Source organism: Oncorhynchus mykiss, chromosome 14, assembly GCF_057628025.1.
Source record: "Oncorhynchus mykiss isolate SJ-2025 chromosome 14, ASM5762802v1, whole genome shotgun sequence".
Lineage (NCBI taxonomy): Eukaryota > Metazoa > Chordata > Actinopteri > Salmoniformes > Salmonidae > Oncorhynchus > Oncorhynchus mykiss.
Genome location: NC_143035.1, coordinates 6,944,703 through 6,964,333, shown reverse-complemented (window position 1 = coordinate 6,964,333; position 19,631 = coordinate 6,944,703). Strand labels below are relative to the sequence as shown.

Genomic DNA, 19,631 nt, shown 5'->3' with positions numbered 1-19,631 from the left:
ACCTGGTTTAGGCTTCTTTCCAACAGACACTGGGACACTCATTAATTCACCTTTCAGCAGGACAATAACATAAAACAAGGCCAAATCTACACTGGAGTTGCTTACCAAGACAACATTGAATGTTCCCGAGTGGCCTAGTTACTGTTTTGAGTTTGACTATGCATGGCAAGACTTAAACAGCTGTAATCGCTGCCAAAGGTGTTTCTAACGTATTGTCTCAGGGGGTGAATACTTATCTAATCAAGATACATTAGTTTAATATTTCATAAATCTTTCATAAAAGTTTGAATTTTTCTCCCACTTTGACATTTCAGAGTATTTGGTGTAGATTGTTCCAACAAAAATGACAATTAAATAAATTATAATCCCACTTTGTAACAACAAAATGTGGAAAAGGTTAAGGGGTGTGATTACTTTCAGAAGGCACTGTATAATAAGAAAGGTTTTGAGATTTGTGGTCTCAACACATGTTAAAGGTTAAAACAGAAATATGATTTTGATGATAATGAATAGGCTATGTAGCTCATAAAATGTACAAACTAGACTGATAAAGAACTAATCGCAAGACAAGTATCTCGTTTTGACGGGAGTTTAATAACTTGTGGAGCAGCAACATTACACATTAGCATCAATTCATGGTATTTGTAGCCCGTCAGTGTGTCCCTGAAGAGGCAGCTTTCAAATCAAATCAAATAAAAAATACAAGCATACAAATGCAAGGAAAACATTGACTGGTCACACAAGGGTGCATGCTGATCAAGGGACTCACCGTTGATTTTCTAACCATCTAAGCAAATGGTTAGTCCGTTTTTCTCCCTCACACACACACACGCGTGTAAGCAGACATGCCGACGGACAGACACCACACCAGTCTAAAACTAGAGCCAGAGGGGCCCCCAGAACGTTATCTGGTGTATAGTTCCATGGGGCAGGAGACGTAGGAGTACTGAGGAGAGAGAAGCTGAAAATATCAGTTATTATAAAAAGGTTATTAGGGTATTCAGTGCATCACTGCAGCCCTTCAGGACTAGAATTCAGTGAAAGGTCTGTAATGATCTAGTCCATCCAAAAAGAAGGGAGAGGGCGATAGTATTTTTAATTTTTTTTATAAACACCAATAGCTACAGTCAACTATGGAAAAGCTTCAAGTCAAACCTCACTTTTCCCCCACACAATGCCCTATGTACTGTAACCCTGAACCACAGGCACAGTGTCTCCTAAAGGCTTTCCTTCCAGCCAGCCAGGCAGAGCACAGCCAGCAAATATAACCATGATCATGATCTCTATAAGACAATGTAATGTAGGACCAGTCCAGAAACAACCCTAAGCAGCCCCCCCCCCCACCCCCCCCCAGCAACATGGCGGAAATTCCACCTAGCCAATCAGAGCGCAAGGTGTCCATATTTATTACATGTCCAGCCGATATTCACAGATTTCCACACGTGTCCAGTCTCATTCCATCTCACACGCTAGTAGCGGGGGTGATAAAAGACAGTTTTGTTCGGCTGGAGAGAAAGCCTGTGTGGACACTGCTGACCTCCAGGCACTACTATCCTACCCCCTACGCTCCCTGCATTTAGGCCCCCCCCCCCCCCTCTCTATTCGATGTAGATGCGGTGGAAGTCGTTGGCGCCAAAGGCGGCGTTGCACTTGGGGCACTTCCTCTGGCGCGTGTCGTAGCGTGTCTTGACGCACTCGAAGCAGAAGACGTGGAAACACTTGGTCAGGACGGCGTCCTTTACCCGGGAGTTACAGCACGGGCAGGTCAGACGAGCCTGGGGGAGGGAGAAAGAGAGGGGGGGGGGGGGAGAAAGAGAGGGGGAAAGAGAGAAATGGAGGCCAGAAAGAAAGAGAGCAGCGAGAGAGAACAGGTGAGTTAGGGCTAAAATACACCACATTATTTTTTGCTGGGTCTACGGGCACTACACATCAGAAAACATCTCACATTTAACGACTCAGTCAAGCCAAATCCTAGTTAACTAGTAATCTGTAAAGGCGCCGCCGCGGCAGTACGGTTGGACAATTGGGACAGAATTGGCTGTATTTGCTGGACAGGTTTACGCATGTGTAGTAAGGAAAACATCATGGCAACGGAGGAAAATGCTGCGTTCCTTTATGTACATTGTTATCAAGGGTCTAGTGCGCGACGCTCCTCCACTTCTCAGAATGGTGCTCATTTATAAAAAGGTTCGATTTTTTACCAAATCAATATCTCGCAAGATCTCTTAATGATTCATTAGTATGCTAGGCTCTAACGTTAGACCCAAAAACACCACGTAATTAGGCTACTTACGACATTTAATTTGTATGACTGTGATGAAATGGTAAAAAAATAAAACATCACATGCGGCCAGAGCTCAACAGCCACTAGGCTTAATATGCTTTGATTTGAAAAAATATATATAGAAGTGGAAGTGTAGCTTCTTAACTCCCTCTGCTCTAAAATCCGATTAAACAGTAGTTAGGTTACTTAGCCTACATAATTCAAGAAGATTAAGATTACAAATGCATATTCCCATGAAACTGATTGGGATCTAATGGTTGGCATGCAGATGCTGCATGGACGATTCATCCCATAAAACGTGAAGACGACAATATGGATTGTCGATTTTGCAAAAAGAGCTTGAGAAAAGAACAGGCTTAAATGCAACTTGTAACATAGCCCAGCAGACCAGCTAACTCGTGTGTGTGTGTGTGTGTGTGTGTGTGTGTGTGTGTGTGTGTGTGTGTGTGTGTGTGCCTGGTTCCTCTCTAGGTTTCTTCCTAGGTTTTGGCCTTTCTAGGGAGTTTTTCCTAGCCACCGTGCTTCTACACCTGCATTGCTTGCTGTTTGGGGTTTTAGGCTGGGTTTCTGTACAGCACTTTGAGATATCAGCTGATGTACGAAGGGCTATATAAATAAATTTGATTTGATTTTGATTTGTGTGTACAGTGCCTTTGGAAAGTATTCAGAATCCTTGACTTTTCTCACATTTTGTTGCATTACAGCCTTATTCTAAAATGGATTAAATAGTTTCCCCCCCTCAATCTACACACAATACTGCATAACTACAAAGAAAAACAGATTTTTTTTGTGTGTGCAAATTTAGCTAAAAACACTAAAATATTACATTTACATAAATATTAAGACCCTTCACTCAGTACATCGTTGAAGCGCCTTTGGCAGGGATTACAGCCTCGAGTCTTCTTGGGTATGATTCTACAAGCTTGGCACACCTGTATTTGGGGAGTTTATACCATTCTTCTCTGCAGATCCTCTCAAGCTCGGTGAGGTTGGATGGGGAGCGTCGCTGAACAACTATTTTGAGGTCTCTCCAGAGATGTTCAATCAGGTTCAAGTCCGGACTCTGGCTGGGCCACCCAAGGACATTCAGAGACTTTTCCCAAAGCCACTTCTGAGCTGTCTTGGCTGTGTGCTTAGGATCGGTGTCCCGTTGGAAGGTGAACCTTCGCCCCAGTCTGAGGTCCTGAGCGCTCTGGAGCCAGTTTTCATCAAGGATCTCTCTGTACATTGCTCAGTTTATCTTTGCCTCGATCCTGACTAGTCTCCCAGTCCCTGCTGCTGAAAAACATCCCCACAACATGATGCTGCCACCACCATGCTTCACCATAGGGATGGTGTCAGGTTTCCTCCAGATGTAATGCATGGCATCCAGGCCAAAGAGTTCAATCTTGGTCAGACCAGAGAATCTTGTTTCTAAAGGTCTGTTTTTAGGTGCCTTTTGGCAAACTCCAAGCGGGCTGTCATGTGCCTTTTACTGAGGAGTGGCTTCCATCTGGCCACTCTACCATAAAGGCCTGATTGGTGGAGTGCTGAAGAGATTGGGTATTGTGTGTAGATTGCTGTGGAAAATGTTTTACTTAATCCATTTTAGAATAAGGCTGTAACGTAACAAAATGTGGAAAAAGGCAAGGGGTCTGAATACTTTCCCGAAGGCACTGTATGTGTGTGTGTGAGTGATGAACTTGTGGGGTAGGTGAAGAGGAACTTTATACTTCTGAGTAGCTCTTTGGCTGACCTTGGGACATGCCTGCTTTGAGCACTCCTCACACTTGGCGATAATGGCAGATACCAAATATTTTTTTACATTTTCGAGAAAGTGTGGCAGGCATCAACTGCAAATCGGGTATGAGTTTCACTTTACGGGCTGTAGTGTTATGTTTTACTTCGGGTTTGCTTCGATTTGCTTCCATATTTGGAAAAAAGCGTTGAGAGCTGATCGGGACATGTAGATCAGGCTAAAACCGTGTAGTGTACGCCCAGTTTAACTTTATAGTGGCACTTTTAAAGACCTGTATTACACCTGGTGTAAAAAGCGTGTTCATCCAGACTACCTTGTAATCGTTGATTTCCTCATTGAGGATGTCATCGCCGTTGCGGACGGTCTCTGCGGGTTTCTTGGCCTTCTCGATCTTCCTCCGCAGTTTGGAGATGTCCTCCTAAAACACAGCAGGGGAAAGAAGAAAATAGTTCAGCAGGGTGCTCCAATCAGTAAATAAACTGAATTGTTATTTTGTTCAAGTGGATTTGAATTGTCTGTGTGTGTGTGTGCGTGGTTACACATGCACATGGACAGTTACCAAAATGTGGCATGTGTTTGTGGCCTGACCTGTGCGCGGCGTGCATTGAAGGACTGCTTCTCTTTGGAGATGCTGTTCTCAATGACCTCCTCCCTGACGGTGCCCAGTCTCTGCTGCACCTGGTCCAGCTGACTACGCACCTCCTCCGACAGCACCGTTGACTCCTGGGTCTGGAGGGGGAGGGGGGGGGTGCAGAAAGCAGATACAATGCACGTTGCCATTTTTCCAAGGAAGTTTGTGTTCTTTGTGTTAAGTACTTATCTATACTTGTTGTGTGTGTGTCCATGGTGTGTGTGTGTGCTCGTGTCATTTTCCACAGGTGTGTTTTTGCTACCTTGCGTTTGTTCATGTCCAGAGCTTGTGTCCTCAGAGCCAGCTCTCTCTCTGCAGTACCGATGGTGCCCTGGAGGAGGCGCTCCTTCTCCTCCAGCTTCCTCACCACCTGCAGCTGGGCATCCACCTGAGGAAGACAGAGAGATGGAGAGAGAGAGCGATAGAGAAATAATGAGAGATGGCCAGACATAGGCTCCATTGTTTGCTAGTGTCAAGCTACTGTCTTTCCCTAACACAAAAGTAAGCCTGAACTGTGCACCTGCCATTTAGACGTTCAAATCCCTTTCCTGCACTGTTCCAATCACCTGCTCTCACCTGCGTTTTGAGCGTGAGCAGCTGGTCGGCGAGCTCCTCCTTCTCTTCCTTGAGCAGCTTGTGGATCTGGTTGGACTTGATGCGTTCCGACATCAGCTTGAAGTTGGCGTCGTCCTTCTCCCTGAGCTGCTGCATCAGCCGGATGTTCTGCTCCTGCATGTCCTCAAAGGCCTGGCCCGTCACGTCCATCTCACTCAGCAACGCATCCTCCTCCTGGGGAGAAGGGGGAGAGACAGGGGGGAGGGAGAGGGGAAGGAGAGAGAGAGAGGGTAGGAAGAGCGAGGGGAGGGTAGCAGAGGGGTGGAAGGATATAGGGAGGTATGGAGAGGGTAGTGGAGGGGTGGAGAAGAAGAGCGATGGAGGGGTGGTAAAGAGGGAGTGAAGTAGGTTGACAGAAAAGTAGGTTGAAGAATGAATCGATGGAAGGAGGGAGGAGCAAAGAGGGGGTGAAATGACGGTGAGAGAAATTAGTCAAAAGTATGATGCTCAAATGCACACAAAGACATGCACACACACATACACACAACCCGCACACACATACAACCCAGACACACACCTGCTTGGCCAGGGAGAGCTTCTTGTTGAGGATGTTGATTTGTTCCTCGACAGAGCAGATCTTCCGGAGTGCCTCCTCATCAGCCATCTTCTTCCCCTCCCTCCTCTCCCTCTCCTCCAGATCCCTTAGACGCTGCTTCAGCTCCTCTGCCTGACAGTGAATACAAAGCCGTTATCGCCGTCAATAAATCGCTTCCCTATGAGCAAAATACACTGCTCAAAAAAATAAAGGGAACACTTAAACAACACAATGTAACTCCAAGTCAATCACACTTCTGTGAAATCAAACTGTCCACTTAGGAAGCAACACTGATTGACAATACATTTCACATGCTGTTGTGCAAATGGAATAGACAACAGGTGGAAATTATAGGCAATTAGCAAGACCCCCCCAATAAAGGAGTGGTTCTGCAGGTGAAAACCACAGATCACTTCTCAGTTCCAATGCTTCCTGGCTGATGTTTTGGTCACTTTTGAATGCTGGCGGTGCTTTCACTCTAGTGGTAGCATGAGACGGAGTCTACAACCCACACAAGTAGCTCAGGTAGTGCAGCTCATCCAGGATGGAACATCAATGCGAGCTGTGGCAAGAAGGTTTGCTGTGCAGGACCGCTACCTCCGCCTTTGTGCAAGGAGGAGCAGGAGGAGCACTGCCAGAGCCCTGCAAAATGACCTCCAACAGGCCACAAATGTGCATGTGTCTGCTCAAACGGTCAGAAACAGACTCCATGAGGGTGGCATGAGGGCCCGACGTCCACAGGTGGGGGTTGTGCTTACAGCCCAACACCGTGCAGGACGTTTGGCATTTGCCAGAGAACACCAAGATTGGCAAATTCGCCACTGGCGCCCTGTGCTCTTCACAGATGAAAGCAGGTTCACACTGAGCACGTGACAGAGTCTGGAGACGCCGTGGAGAACGTTCTGCTGCCTGCAACATCCTCCAGCATGGCCAGTTTGGCGATGGGTCAGTCATGGTGTGGGGTGGCATTTCTTTGGGGGGCCGCACAGCCCTCCATGTGCTCGCCAGAGGTAGCCTGACTGCCATTAGGTACCAAGATGAGATCCTCAGACCCCCTGTGAGACCATATGCTGGTGCGGTTGGCCCTGGGTTCCTCCTAATGCAAGACAATGCTAGACCTCATGTGGCTGGAGTGTGTCAGCAGTTCCTGCAAGAGGAAGGCATTGATGCTATGGACTGGCCCGCCCGTTCCCCAGACCTGAATCCAATTGAGCACATCTGGGACATCATGTCTCGCTCCATCCACCAACAGACTGTTGCACAACAGACTGTCCAGGAGTTGGCGGATGCTTTAGTCCAGGTCTGGGAGGAGATCCCTCAGGAGACCATCCGCCACCTCATCCGGAGCATGCCCAGGCGTTGTAGGGAGGTCATACAGGCACGTGGAGGCCACACACACTACTGAGCCTCATTTTGACTTGTTTTAAGGAAATTACATCAAAGTTGGATCAGCCTGTGGTGTGGTTTTCCACTTTAATTTTGTGTGTGACTCTAAATCCAGACCTCCATGGGTTGATAAATTTGATTTCCATTGATAATTTTTGTGTGATTTTGTTGTCAGCACATTAAACTATGTAAAGAAAAAATAATATTTGGTATATATATATATTTGGAATATCTGAATATCTGAATATTTCATTCATTCAGATCTAGGATGTGTTATTTTAGTGTTCCCTTTATTTCTTCGAGCAGTGTATGTTGAAAATACGTCTTTTTGGTTGAAAAGACAGTGAAATATGGCTTTCCAACATCTTGTGCTCACTGGGTTATTATCACTCAATAGTAGCTCAATATGCAGAGCACATAGTGGTTACATCACTGTTATACCATCAATCAATTACTTCCACTCAATACTAACCATCCAATACACAGAGTATTACCATCATCACTATCATACAACTAACCAATCAATTAAACCCATAAACAGCACACAATGCTTGCTGGCGAAGTAGCGTCAGTAGCATCAGCCAAGTGTGTACCTCTGACTTAGCCTTCTTCTCAGCGGCCATGAGCTGGACTTTGTCCCTCTGCTCTTTGGGCGCGGAGCGGTACATATCCAGCAGTAGCTTCATCTCCCTCTGAGACTCCTGGGCTTTCCTACAGGGACATAGCCTTCGTCAGCCACTACTACTGTCCTCCTCATTATCATCATCACCCCAATTATCAATCACCAATCATGACTGTCACCACAATCAAACTTACTTTAGCTCCGCCCGGACAATTTTCAGTTGCTCCACCTCCTTCCTCTTCGGTCCTCCAATCACAAACGTGCGCTCCGGAACAACCTCTTCCAATTGGTTGCTGGTCCCAGCCTTCTCCTTCTCCTCGGTCCCACCCCCTCCACGGGTTGGCCTCTCTCTCTCCCTCTCTCGTTCCTTTTCCTTCTCTTTCTTCACCTCTTTTTCTTTCTCCTCCTCTTTGATTTCTCCCTCTGTTTCTGTCCCAGGCTCCGTCTTCACTGAGGTACCTACAGAGAGAGAGAGAGATGATGAATATCAGTTAATAAGGAGTTAATAAAGAGGTAATGAATGATTAACACTTAATAACACGTACTAGTGCTGGTGGGTGTGGCTGAACCATTGTCAGACTCCATCTTGATGGTGACATCAGCAGAGGCAGCGGGCACCAGGGGGGAGGTGGTCTCTTCCTTCAGGTCCAGCTCCGTACTGGATTGTGATTGAAGGATAGCACTGCCCTTCGTAGTACGAGCCTATGAGAGGAGGGAATCGCACAGATGAATCTTTATGGTCTTCACTCCCTTACAGTCTCTCTTCTTCCCTCCCTCCCTCCCTGCCTCTTACACTCTCGCGCTCTCCATCTCCCTCTTGCCCTCTTTCTCTCGCTCTCTCCCCCTTCCCTTACCTGGCTGAGGTCAGTCTGTGCCTCTCTGAGTGTCAGTTTGTATTTCACAACCTCTCCCTTCATATGCTGGTTGTGTGTCTGCAGGGTGCTGATCAGGTGACGCATCTCCCTGTTGATAGGACCTGAGAGAGGGATAGAGAGAGAGACAAAATAAAAAAGTGATTACGTTTTCGAGGAGTATCTCAAAACTGTGCCTAAACACTGGCCGGTGAGCGTGAGGCCAAATGTATTTTCATTTGTGGTGAAGACGCTGACCTGCTTGTTCGTTGGCAGCGAGGGTCTGTTCAAATTCGATCCGGAGCATCTCATACTCCTTCCTGACCTGGGCCAGAGTGTCCTCTAGCTGGAACACCTCAGTACGCACCTTCCTCTGGAGAGACACCTCATCATTCTGTAACACAGACGAGAGGCGGTTACACACACAGCCTCATCGTTGTTGAATAAAGAGGCTAAATTCACACACATCCCTCTCGATTAAAAAGACGTTAAAAGTCGAGACACGCGCGCTTACAGGCACTAATGCAAGCACACAAACACACCTCCATGTGTTCTAGCTGTCGGAGGCGTGCCGTCCTGGTGGTGTTGAGGCGTGTGCGCGTCTCGTCCAGCTGAGACTTGAGGCCCACAGACTCGTTGTAGAGGACAGAGAACTGGGACTGGAGACAGCGGTACTCTGAGCTCTCCCTGACCACCCCCTCAGCACGACTCAACAACTCCACCTGACAGAGAGAGGCAGAGAAAGAGAAAGAAGGAGAGAGAAAGGGAGACAAGAGAAAAATGAAATGGAGTGAGAGAGAGGTGAAGAGATACAGACAGCATGAGAGAGGGATAGAAGTGAGAGAGGGATTGAAAAGAGTGAGAGAAGTGAGAGAGACAGATCAAAGAGAGGGAGAGAAGTGAGAGAGACAGATCAAAGAGAGGGATAGAAGTGAGAGACAGATCAAAGAGAGGGAGAGAAGTGAGAGAGACAGATCAAAGAGAGGGAGAGAGGTGAGAAAGAGACAGATCAAAGAGAGGGATAGAAGTGAGAGAGACAGATTAAAGAGAGGGATAGAAGTGAGAGAGAGATCAAAGAGAGGGAGAGAAGTGAGAGAGACAGATCAAAGAGAGGGAGAGAGGTGAGAAAGAGACAGATCAAAGAGAGGGATAGAAGTGAGAGACATAAAAGAGAGGGAGAGAGGTGAGAGAGAGGAGACACAGATTGGTAGTGAGTAAAGTAACAGAGAAAGCAGTAAAAACCTCCATCTATCTATTTACCTTCATTTGACTGGTTTGGATGGCTGAATAAGGACGTGGGACCTCAGCTAATCCAATGGCTGGGTTGGGGGAGAGAGCCATAGGATTCTGGCGGCCCAGGCCCAGGGTCAGGCTCTGCAGGCTCACCTTCATGTTGTTGTTCTCCTGGTTAAACGTCTGCAGGTCCTGCTGCCGCCGCTGCAGCTCACTCAGACGGTTCTCCGCCAGCTCCCTGTTCTCCTCCAACTCACTATTCATCTCCTCAAACTGACAGGGAGAGAGGAGAAGAGAGGGGTGACGAGGGAGGGGGCAGAGAAAGGGGAAAGGAGAGGAAGAGGGAAGGAGAATGAAAGAGTTATAACTCCAGGTCCGTGCAGTTTCTGACAAGTGCAAATAGCAGAACAAAGAGGATATTTTTGTACCTTTCTCTTGTTGATGGTAATGGTTCCACACACACTGCTGGCCTCCCCACACACCTTGTAGCCTTTACTGTTTACCTGGGAGGAATTACACAGTGGCCATGGAATAAACACTTTTACATTCCCATAAATATAGTTCTGTGGTATATGAACACAATGACACAGAAATACTTCATTACAAAATGGTAGACCACCGTAGATGTCAAACACACATTACTGCAAAGAGAGAGAGACTCAGTCTGACGTGGACTCACAAAAACATACAGCCGCAGTCTTACCCTCTCCAGGATTTCTCCCAGGTGTGTGTTGAGGCGGTTCTCTCTGCGTCGGATCTTCTCCATGTCCCACTGGAGCTCCTCGATGAGGCCCTGCAGCTCACTGACCCGCGTGTCTGCCCTCGCCACTGCCCTGCCCAGAGAACGAGACTACAGATGGACAGGGACACAGAATCACTGTTAATATGATCGCGGTGGTGATCCATTAGTAATGTACATAGTGTAGCGGGAGATAAATAAAACAGACGTGCCAGGATGCAAGACATCAAATCACCTCGCTAGTCATGTGACTGTGCTTCTGCTGAAGGTCCTCAGTCAGCTGACGCAGCCGGTCATTCTCACTGGACAGGAGGGTGTTGAGCTGGGCAGCGACCTGCCACACGGAGCCCTCTGGAAGTGCAAGACTCGATGTCATGACATTACTACTACTCCTGACAACAAGGAACTGCCTCAAGGAACTCATTCACTCACTCAAGGAATTCCTTCACCCACACAACAAGGAACTCACTCACTCCCTCAAGGAACTCACTCACTCCCTCAAGGAACTCACTCACTGAGAATACTACATTCTGCCCAAAACGACAAGACACTCAACATCCTTGTTGCTCTCACCATCCCGAAAACCCTACCCTCCACACCTACCCACAATCCTCACTGCTTACACTCATTCACATCTCATTCCCTCACTCCTCTAACCCCTACCGCACATCAGTCTTCAACCCTCTCCCCCCTCCATGCCTCCCTTTCCCCCCAGCTCCTCTCTCCCCTGTCACCTGCTCCAGAGTCCTGGTCCTTCTTTAGCTGCTCCACGGTGGTCTTCAGGCTGTCGTAGATCTCCACCACGCGGTTGGCCTGCTTCTGGCTGGACTCCACCCTCTCTTGCAGCTCTGCCTCCATCTCCTCACTGCTGCTGCTGGCCAGCGTCGCCAGGAAAGATGTGGTCGTCTCCCCCTGGTGGCCTGGAGGACAACCACAAGGTGAAGACAGGAGTTAATACTACTCTGAACAAGAGGTCTCCTGCTGACTTCTTGTCCAACTCCCACCTGCTTCTGCAAGAACTGGTCCTGAACCCGACCGCAGTCCCACAATGTTGTTTTTAGGTGTAAGTGACGCAGCTCAGGCAAGATCCACCCAAAATGTAAATAATATTGCCTAAGAAATCGGGTTTAAAGACCAGCGATTCTCACGTGGCCCATTATATTAGACTATGGGTATTATTGGGCTATATCAGCCAATAGGCTAGACGTAGTTTGAAAGAGCAGAGTTGAGGCAAAATAGAATAGCATAGCGGACACTTTCACTTGACTTGAGATATGTTTGGGATAACTTTCAGGGTTGGGACGATTTGCAGGCAGAGTAAAATAAATGTGTTATTAATATTTATTCCTAGTCAATGTCAGAGCCTAAATTATAGCAGGGCTCCAGACTGACCATTTAGTCACATTTTGCGTCCCTTTAACTTGGCTGTGTGAGTTAAATGTTTGATTTTCCCGTACTGCTGCGAGCTGCACATTCTACCTGGTCGCCTCAATCAAAACAACCTATTTTTTGGGGCAGATAAAAACATGAACACGTTAAATCAGTAAAGTGCATTATCCTCATGATTCCTGAAATAAAAGTGTCCGCCCTGCCGCTGTGCCTACCTGTTTTGCTGGGGCCGGCTGCTGTAATGAGCAAGCCTCTCACACTCTCTCTCCTCCCTTGTGATTGTATATCATTTCAAAATGCAGGTATGATATTTATTTTGCAAGGATTGTTATTGAGTTCAAAGCACACTGTTTTACAATGAAGATATCTGATACTACATGTTATCTCATAGTTTTGATGTCTTCGCTATTATTCTACAATGTTTAATTCAGTAACAATAAAGAAAAACCCTTCAATGAGTATGTATGTCCAAACTTTTGACTGGTACGGTTAATATAAAAATAGCCTAATTGTCAACCCAATCACTGGATTAGGTTGCATATCAAAATATTTCGAATCATGCATTCCTGCTTGGACATGTTAGATGTAACAACTTCATTATTGAATACCATCTCAGCAGTCTATTACACTTCTGAAAGGAAAAATTCGGGATTTTGGCAACGAGGCCCTTTATCTACTTCCCCATAGTCAAACTAACTTGTGGATACCATTTTTATGTCTGTGTCCACTATGGAGGAAGTTAGAGGTAGTTCTGCATACCAATGCTAACTAGCGTTAGCGCAATGACTAGATGTCCATGGGCATCTGCTAGCATGAGAAGTATCCCTTTAATAAAAGATTGTAAACTACTTTATAAGATGACTCATTTTTATTGTATTGTGTGACACTGCTAAAACATTTTTTTTCTTTCTTTCTCGGTGCCACCAAATTATGAGCTGGTGCGACCAACTGAAAAAGTTACTGCCACTAAAATGTTAGTCTTGTGTAGTCCTGTATAATAGCCTATCATATTTAGGAAGTTAATGTCCATGGAAAGACAACTGCACCGTGCTTTGCCGCCCATGCATATAGCCTACAGGCCATTTAATTGAGAAAATACATATTAGCTATACATGATACATATTAAAATACATATTAAATACATGATCTCGCATGCTCAACAAAAGAGAGGAGAGGTAGGCTACTGAACTCAAAGGATGAGCCTATGTGAGCCTATGTGAATAGTGGGACAAATAGGTGCTTTTAACAGCAGGGATGCAAACTGTCGAGGGCGCAAACACAAGTCAATTGCAAGAAAATGTGCTTATTTTCAGAGTGGGGTTGTCACGATACCAACATTTTACTAACGATGTGATACCAGGTCAAGTATCAATATAGCGTTTTCAATACGTTCTGCACAAAAACCTGTCCCTGATATTCACACCACTACCCAATACAAACCATTGAATTTAACTTCACACTGCTTACTGCTCAATAGAAAAGGCTACTGCAAAAAATTGCAGATTTTCTCATATCCAAAGGCCTACCTGTGATTTAGCAGGAGGAATGTATTAAGGAATAGAAATGCATAATGATCTGCATTTTCCTTGTGGTAGTAAGGGGGAAAACACACTATGAAACCATCTTTAGCATACTCTTCAGACAACTTTACACATATAGCCTACACACTCTCTCTCCCCTTCCTCCCCCTCTACATCCCTCGCTCACTCAGTTTCTCGCTCACTCAGTTTCTCACTCACTCAGTTTCTCACACACACACACACACACACACACACACACACACACACACACACACACACACACTCTCTCTCTCTCTTTCTCCCACTCTCAGACAAAAGTTATGTACCAAGCAGAATTGAAAGAAAACCAGAGAAAGAGATTTCTAATTCAGATAAACAGTGCCGGCCTTAATTTTTTGGATCAGTGACAAAATGGGGACAGTTACATGGTTTCTGGAATTATATCAAATGTACGCCAATGCTGGTAGAAAGGGGAGAAGATATAGCTCCGGTAATACCGTGCATAACCTTTGAGTGGTTTGGGCTAGAGACATGCGGTTTTCAGCAATGTAAAGGCACAAGCATGACTGTCACTGTGCTCTGTTTCTCCTCTATGGTAGTAGCACTCAGAGGCTGTGTGAAAGTGAAGCCTAGTCAGACTGGCTCTTGTTCTTACAGGCAAAGTTAAAAGATACAATGCATCCACTTTGCTTGCGCTGCGAGACTCTCCAATAACTAAACAAATGTAACAACAGAAGCCTCATCACTATCTACACACCGTAGATGGACATCACAGCTGAATTACATTTTAAAACTGGTTGAGAGAAGCAGCTGAGTAGGCTAATGTAGGGCTAATGCTAATGACTGGTTGAGAGAAGCAGCTGAGTAGGCTAATGTAGGGCTAATGCTAATGACTGGTTGAGAGAAGCAGCTGAGTAGGCTAATGTAGGGCTAATGCTAATGACTGGTTGAGAGAAGCAGCTGAGTAGGCTAATGTAGGGCTAATGCTAATGACTGGTTAGGGAAGTGGCTGGCTGATATCAGCTGTCACACGTGATATTGGATGAAGCACTCATTCTGGTATTCTCATTGTAGAACAAGTAGGGTGGCATTCTGTGCTCAGTCAATAATTTTCAACATGAGAAATATACCCCCCCCCCCCACCAAAAATGTTTTACGTTTTTCTTCAGATCTACACGATTCACGTGGATTACTTATTTTGAAATCAACACGGCGATATTCACCGAAAAGTAATGAGTTTGCATCCCTGTAATAGGCATACAACAGATAACAGCTCTCTACTCTGAACCAAAAGGGCTTAATTTAATAAATCTCTGTACATTGTACTCTTCTGCTCTACCTCTTGTGTTAGGTACCCTGTCACAAACTCATCAGAGTACCCTCTTCCTCGGTCTCTTGCTCCTGACCAAACTCATGTCCTCTCCTCTTAGTGTTCTCCTCTCTCCATCCCTCCTTTCTACATCTCTACATATCTTTCTCTCTCCCGCTGTACCTCGGTCTTTGGCTCTCTCCTGGTTGGAGTCGCCGTCGGGTTCTGGGGTGTCAGGCTTGAGGCTCCGCCCATCTCCAGCCGGGGTTTCCACAGACTCGCTCCCTGACTCATCGTAGCGCCTTCCAATCAGGCACACATTGTCATCAAACTAAGAGAAAGGGGAGAGAGAGGGAAGTAGATGGTATTAAGAACACAGATAATAGTTTTACTTAAAAATGTTGACCCATGTGCAATGTTTTAATTGCATATTGCTCATTATTTGACTAGTTACCTGATTCCAGTATCTGTTCAGGATCAGTAGGCTTGCGTCATCAGTAGCTTGACGAGTCTCCAGTCTCTCAATTCTCTCTCTCAGCTCATCCTCAATCACCTGCAAAGCATCAATCCGCTTGTTGAGTATTATAGATGTATGGGATGAAAAGAGGGATTGTGTTTGTATGTGTGAGAGAGTGAGTGAGTGAGTGAGACAGACCGACTATATATACCTGTCTCTGATCGAGGGATTCTCCCAACTTCCTGTTCTTCACCTGGAGAGCTTTGACATCCTGTTCTTCCTGAGCACAAGAGAAAGAGACCAATCAAATGATGGAAACAACACGATCAATGACACGGCTGATGAGTCATAACAACTATCAGATGTAAAGACAGACATACTGACAAACAGACACAGTAGGAGAAATACAGGCTAGGCACTTTTCAGCTCTCTCACCAAGTTGGAAACCCCCCCGAGTTTGATGACTGTTTCCACAGCAGTGCTCCCTCCTGCAGTAGCGCTGACCCCTGGACCCCCATCCTCTCCTCCCTCTCGCTCCCTCCGTTTCTCGGGGGGCGCACTGGAGGATGAAGAGGGGATGTTGGAGTCACACATACGCTTCTGTCCCGACATCCTCACACCACTGCAGTAGATAAAGGGAGAGATTATATATTAGTACATTAACATCCTGGCTTGAATCAGCGAAATGAAGTTGCCACGAGCAGCACCGCAGATATTGCAACGAGGAGATGCAGGACGTTCTAATAGTCACGCACGGTATCTGCGCATGGGTTCGCTTGAAGTTGTTAAGAGCGTGGTAGCAAAGGCAGTCCGCTATGAAGATAGGCTAAAACTGCTTCTCCAATAGAAATCCCCGATCACACTTGTAGGCGATGGGTTTATATACATCATTGGCTTCAACGCTCTTAGTTATTATGGACATTTATACGCTATGCTGCTTACTATTTGCACCAACGTCATATCGCGGAGTCTACCTTCAAATATTCGTTTCGGAAACCCCACATAGCTACATAACGCCGTTATTAACTGTACATTAGCTAGCTATATAATTTCAAAAGAACAGACATTTGTTTTAATTCATGCCAAAGCCATAGCGGCTATTTGGCCATGTTCAATTAACCCGTTTAGCTAGATAATTGGCTAATTCACAATTACTTTGTAACTTAGATTGCAGTAACGTTTAGCTAATGTTAGCCAGCTAGTACGCTAGCTAATTCAAATAGTCACACGCTATAAAATAGCCTTTCTGGGCAGAAACTTTACTGGGGCACTTTCAATCAATACATTTGATCTGTTATTTCATGTATATTCAGTGGTTTGATTTCAACTCCTTACCAATTTTGATAAAATAGTGTTATTTACTGATTCTGTCTGTGAATGTTGATGTTCCGCCTGTCTTCCAAAAACGGAAGTAGCCACTGACACTGAAAGCCGAACCAGAAAAAAATCTTTGGCTGAACCTCTCATAATTTCAAAGGACGCCACCACGTGGTGGGATCAATTAAATGCTAATCATGCAGACTAATCAAATCAAATCACATTTTATTGGTCGCATACACATGCTTAGCAGATGTTATTGCGAGTGTAGCGAAATGCTTATGCTTCCAGATCCGACAGTCCAGCAGTATCTAACAGGTAATATCTAACAAATTCCCACAGCAAAACCTAATACACACAATCTAGTAAAGGAATGGGATGAGAAAAAATTAAAATAAAATATATGGATGAGCAGTGACAGAGCGGCTAAGCTGCAATAGATATAGTGTAGTGTAGACTAGACTAGACCCCAGACTGCAACTGGAGAACTAGAGAGAGATCATATTGCTACCTGGAATGTGACCAGGTCAGTGAGGGCAGCTGAAGACAGTCTTGGTTTTATGGGGATGGAGAGGTGGCTCTCTCATTCTAACACACGCACACACCTCTCGCAAGTGAATGAGAGTCTGATGGGAATGTACTCTGACCGCGAGTGTTTGTAAGACCATTGTTCAGGGGTTCATGGTCCATCATGTGTAAGCTTGATTTGCAAGAGGTTGTGCGTTAGCGTCCCACCCTGCCTACCTCATACCCAGAGTTCAAATACGTTTGTCTGATGCAGTCATTCACACAACCCCTGCTGTGTAGCAGAGCACCCCTTCCCAATGTCATTCTCACACCACGTTGTTGTTTTGTCCTGTTATCTCAATCAATCTGAGCATTTCTTTCATGAATGGTATCTGTAGTGGAACAGGGATTTACAGTGCCTTCAGAAAGTATTCATACTCCATTTTGTTGTGTTATAGCATGAATTCAAAAGACCCCATACCCCACACAATACCCCATAATGGCAAAGTGAAAACATGTTTTTAGAAATGTCAAATTGATTGATAATGAAATACAGAAATATCTCATTTCGATAAGTATTCACAACCCTGGGTCAATACATGTTAGAATCACTTTTGGCAGCGATTACAGCTGTGAGTCTTTCTGGGTAAGTCTCTTTCTGGATTGTACAATATTTGCCCATTACATGTTTTTTATTCTTCAAGCTCTTGTGAAATTGGTTGTTGATCATTGCTATTCAACCATTTTCAGGTCTTGCCATAGATTGTCAATCAGATTTAAGTCAAACCTGAAACTCGGCCACTCAGGAACCTTCACTGTTTTCTTGGTAAGCAACCTCAGTGTAGATTTGGCATTGTGTTTTAGGTTATGGTCTTGCTGAAAGGTGAATTAATGTCTGGTGGTGTCTGGTGGAAAGCAGACAACCAGGTTTTTTCTGGAATTTTGCCTGTGCTTAGCTCCATTACGTTTCTTTTTTATCCTGAAAAACACTCCAGTCCTTAACGATTACAAGCATACCCATAACACGATGCAACCACCCCTATGCTTGAAAATATGTAGAGTGGTACTCAATAATGTATTGGATTGGATTTGTCCCAAACATAACAGTTTGTATTCAGGACAAAAAGTAAATTGCTTTGCCACATTTTTTTTTGCAGTATTACTTTAGTGCCTAGTTGCAAACAGGATGCAATTTTTGGAATATTTGTACTCTGTACACGCATCCTTTTTTTCACGCAGCCAATTTGGTTAGTATAGGGGAGTAACTACAATGTTTTTGATCCATCCTCAGTTTTGTCCTATCACAGCCATTAAACTCTGTAACTGTTTTAAAGTCACCATCGGCCTCATGGGCAAGTCCCTGGGCGGTTTCTTTCCTCTCCGGCAACAAAGTCACCATCTGCCTCATGGGGAAGTCCCTGAGCGGTTTCCTTCCTCTCCGGCAACTGAGTTAGGAATGACGCCTGTATCTTTGTAGTGACTGGGTGTATTGATACACCATCCAAAGTGTAATTAATAACTGCACCATGCTCATAGGGATATTCAATGTCAGGTTACTATTTTAATTTGAATTCTTTATCTACCAATAGGTGTCCTTATTGCGAGGCACTGGATAACCTCCTTGGTCTTTGTGGGTGAATCTGTTTTTGAAATTCACTGCTCGACAGAGGGAGCTTACAGATAATTGTATGTGTGAGGTCAGAGATGAGGTAGTCATTAACCAATCCTGTTATTATTAACATTGTTATTGCCCACAAGGTGAGTCCATGAAACATATTATGTGACTTGTTAAGCACATTTTTTTCTCTTGAACTTATTTAGGCTTGCCATAACAAAGGGCTTGAATACTTATTGACTCAATACATTTCAGCTTTTAATTTTTTAAATATTTGTAAACATTTAGAAAAACACAATTCCACTTTGATATTATAAAGTATTGTGTGTAGGTCAGTGACAAAAATAATCTCAATTTAAACCATTTTAAATTCAGCCTGTAACACAACAAAATGTGGAAAAAGTCAAGGGGTGAATACTTTCTGAAGGCACTGTAGGTTGTTCCTGCCCATGGCCATTAAAGTAATTACTTATCTGTCCCAAGTAAATGATTACAATGTGTGCACCACATAACACAATTCAATTTCCACCAAATAAGTATTTTTCAAACATGACTTACTTGGTTGGCACGCATCAGTCGACCTTTGTCTTCCTGAACTGTTATAAAGTGGTATAGCATGATTCCAAAGGAACCTTATCAGAGCAATATATCAGATACTGCTGACCTATGCAGATATAAATTACTTATTAGTTGAGTTTTAGGGGTTTCTGTCATTTCGACACCAATTCATTGTAGACGATAACTCCATTCTAAAACCGACAAACCTAGAAGTAGAGACAGGTGTCTCAGATGCCAATTGGTTTTGTATTGTGTATTTAAATGCTGTGTTCTCGACATAGCTCATTCTACTGTACATTGCATTTTAGTTAACACTGTTTATACA

General features: G+C 44.8%; 1 protein-coding gene across 7 annotated transcripts; it reads right to left on the bottom strand.

Annotated features, from left to right (window-relative positions):
* Window positions 1-575: 575 nt before the first annotated feature.
* Window positions 576-16,749, bottom strand: rnf20 (ring finger protein 20, E3 ubiquitin protein ligase). Of its 7 annotated transcripts, none has more exons than XM_036942752.2 (22): window positions 16,645-16,749; window positions 15,745-15,931; window positions 15,521-15,589; window positions 15,307-15,405; window positions 15,036-15,183; window positions 11,369-11,554; window positions 10,870-10,985; window positions 10,599-10,745; window positions 10,324-10,398; window positions 9,923-10,168; window positions 9,205-9,384; window positions 8,921-9,056; window positions 8,666-8,787; window positions 8,357-8,513; window positions 8,006-8,270; window positions 7,783-7,900; window positions 5,786-5,935; window positions 5,230-5,442; window positions 4,916-5,041; window positions 4,611-4,751; window positions 4,336-4,440; window positions 576-1,775 (listed from the first exon to the last, which is right to left on the bottom strand). In XM_036942752.2, exons 2-22 carry the CDS (start codon window positions 15,919-15,921, stop codon window positions 1,599-1,601), a joined length of 3,153 nt encoding a protein of 1,050 aa, XP_036798647.2. In that variant the 5' UTR covers window positions 15,922-15,931; window positions 16,645-16,749; the 3' UTR covers window positions 576-1,598. The 7 variants fall into 7 exon arrangements, with proteins under 7 accessions (XP_036798647.2, XP_036798648.2, XP_036798649.2 ...); XM_036942753.2 differs by having other exon boundaries at window positions 5,230-5,439; XM_036942754.2 differs by having other exon boundaries at window positions 10,049-10,168; window positions 16,645-16,747.
* Between the last annotated feature and the right edge of the window lie 2,882 nt (window positions 16,750-19,631).

What these genes read in the sequence shown, in the direction of transcription:
- rnf20 (XM_036942752.2), bottom strand. Translation starts at nt 15,921, where the DNA reads ATGTCGGGACAGAAGCGTATGTGTGACTCCAACATCCCCTCTTCATCC. An exon ending in GGACCAGGACTCTGGAGCAG is followed by an intron (nt 10,986 to 11,368) that starts GTGACAGGGGAG and finishes TTGCACTTCCAG; the next exon opens with AGGGCTCCGTGTGGCAGGTC. An exon ending in CGCTGCCAACGAACAAGCAG is followed by an intron (nt 8,788 to 8,920) that starts GTCAGCGTCTTC and finishes TCCCTCTCTCAG; the next exon opens with GTCCTATCAACAGGGAGATG.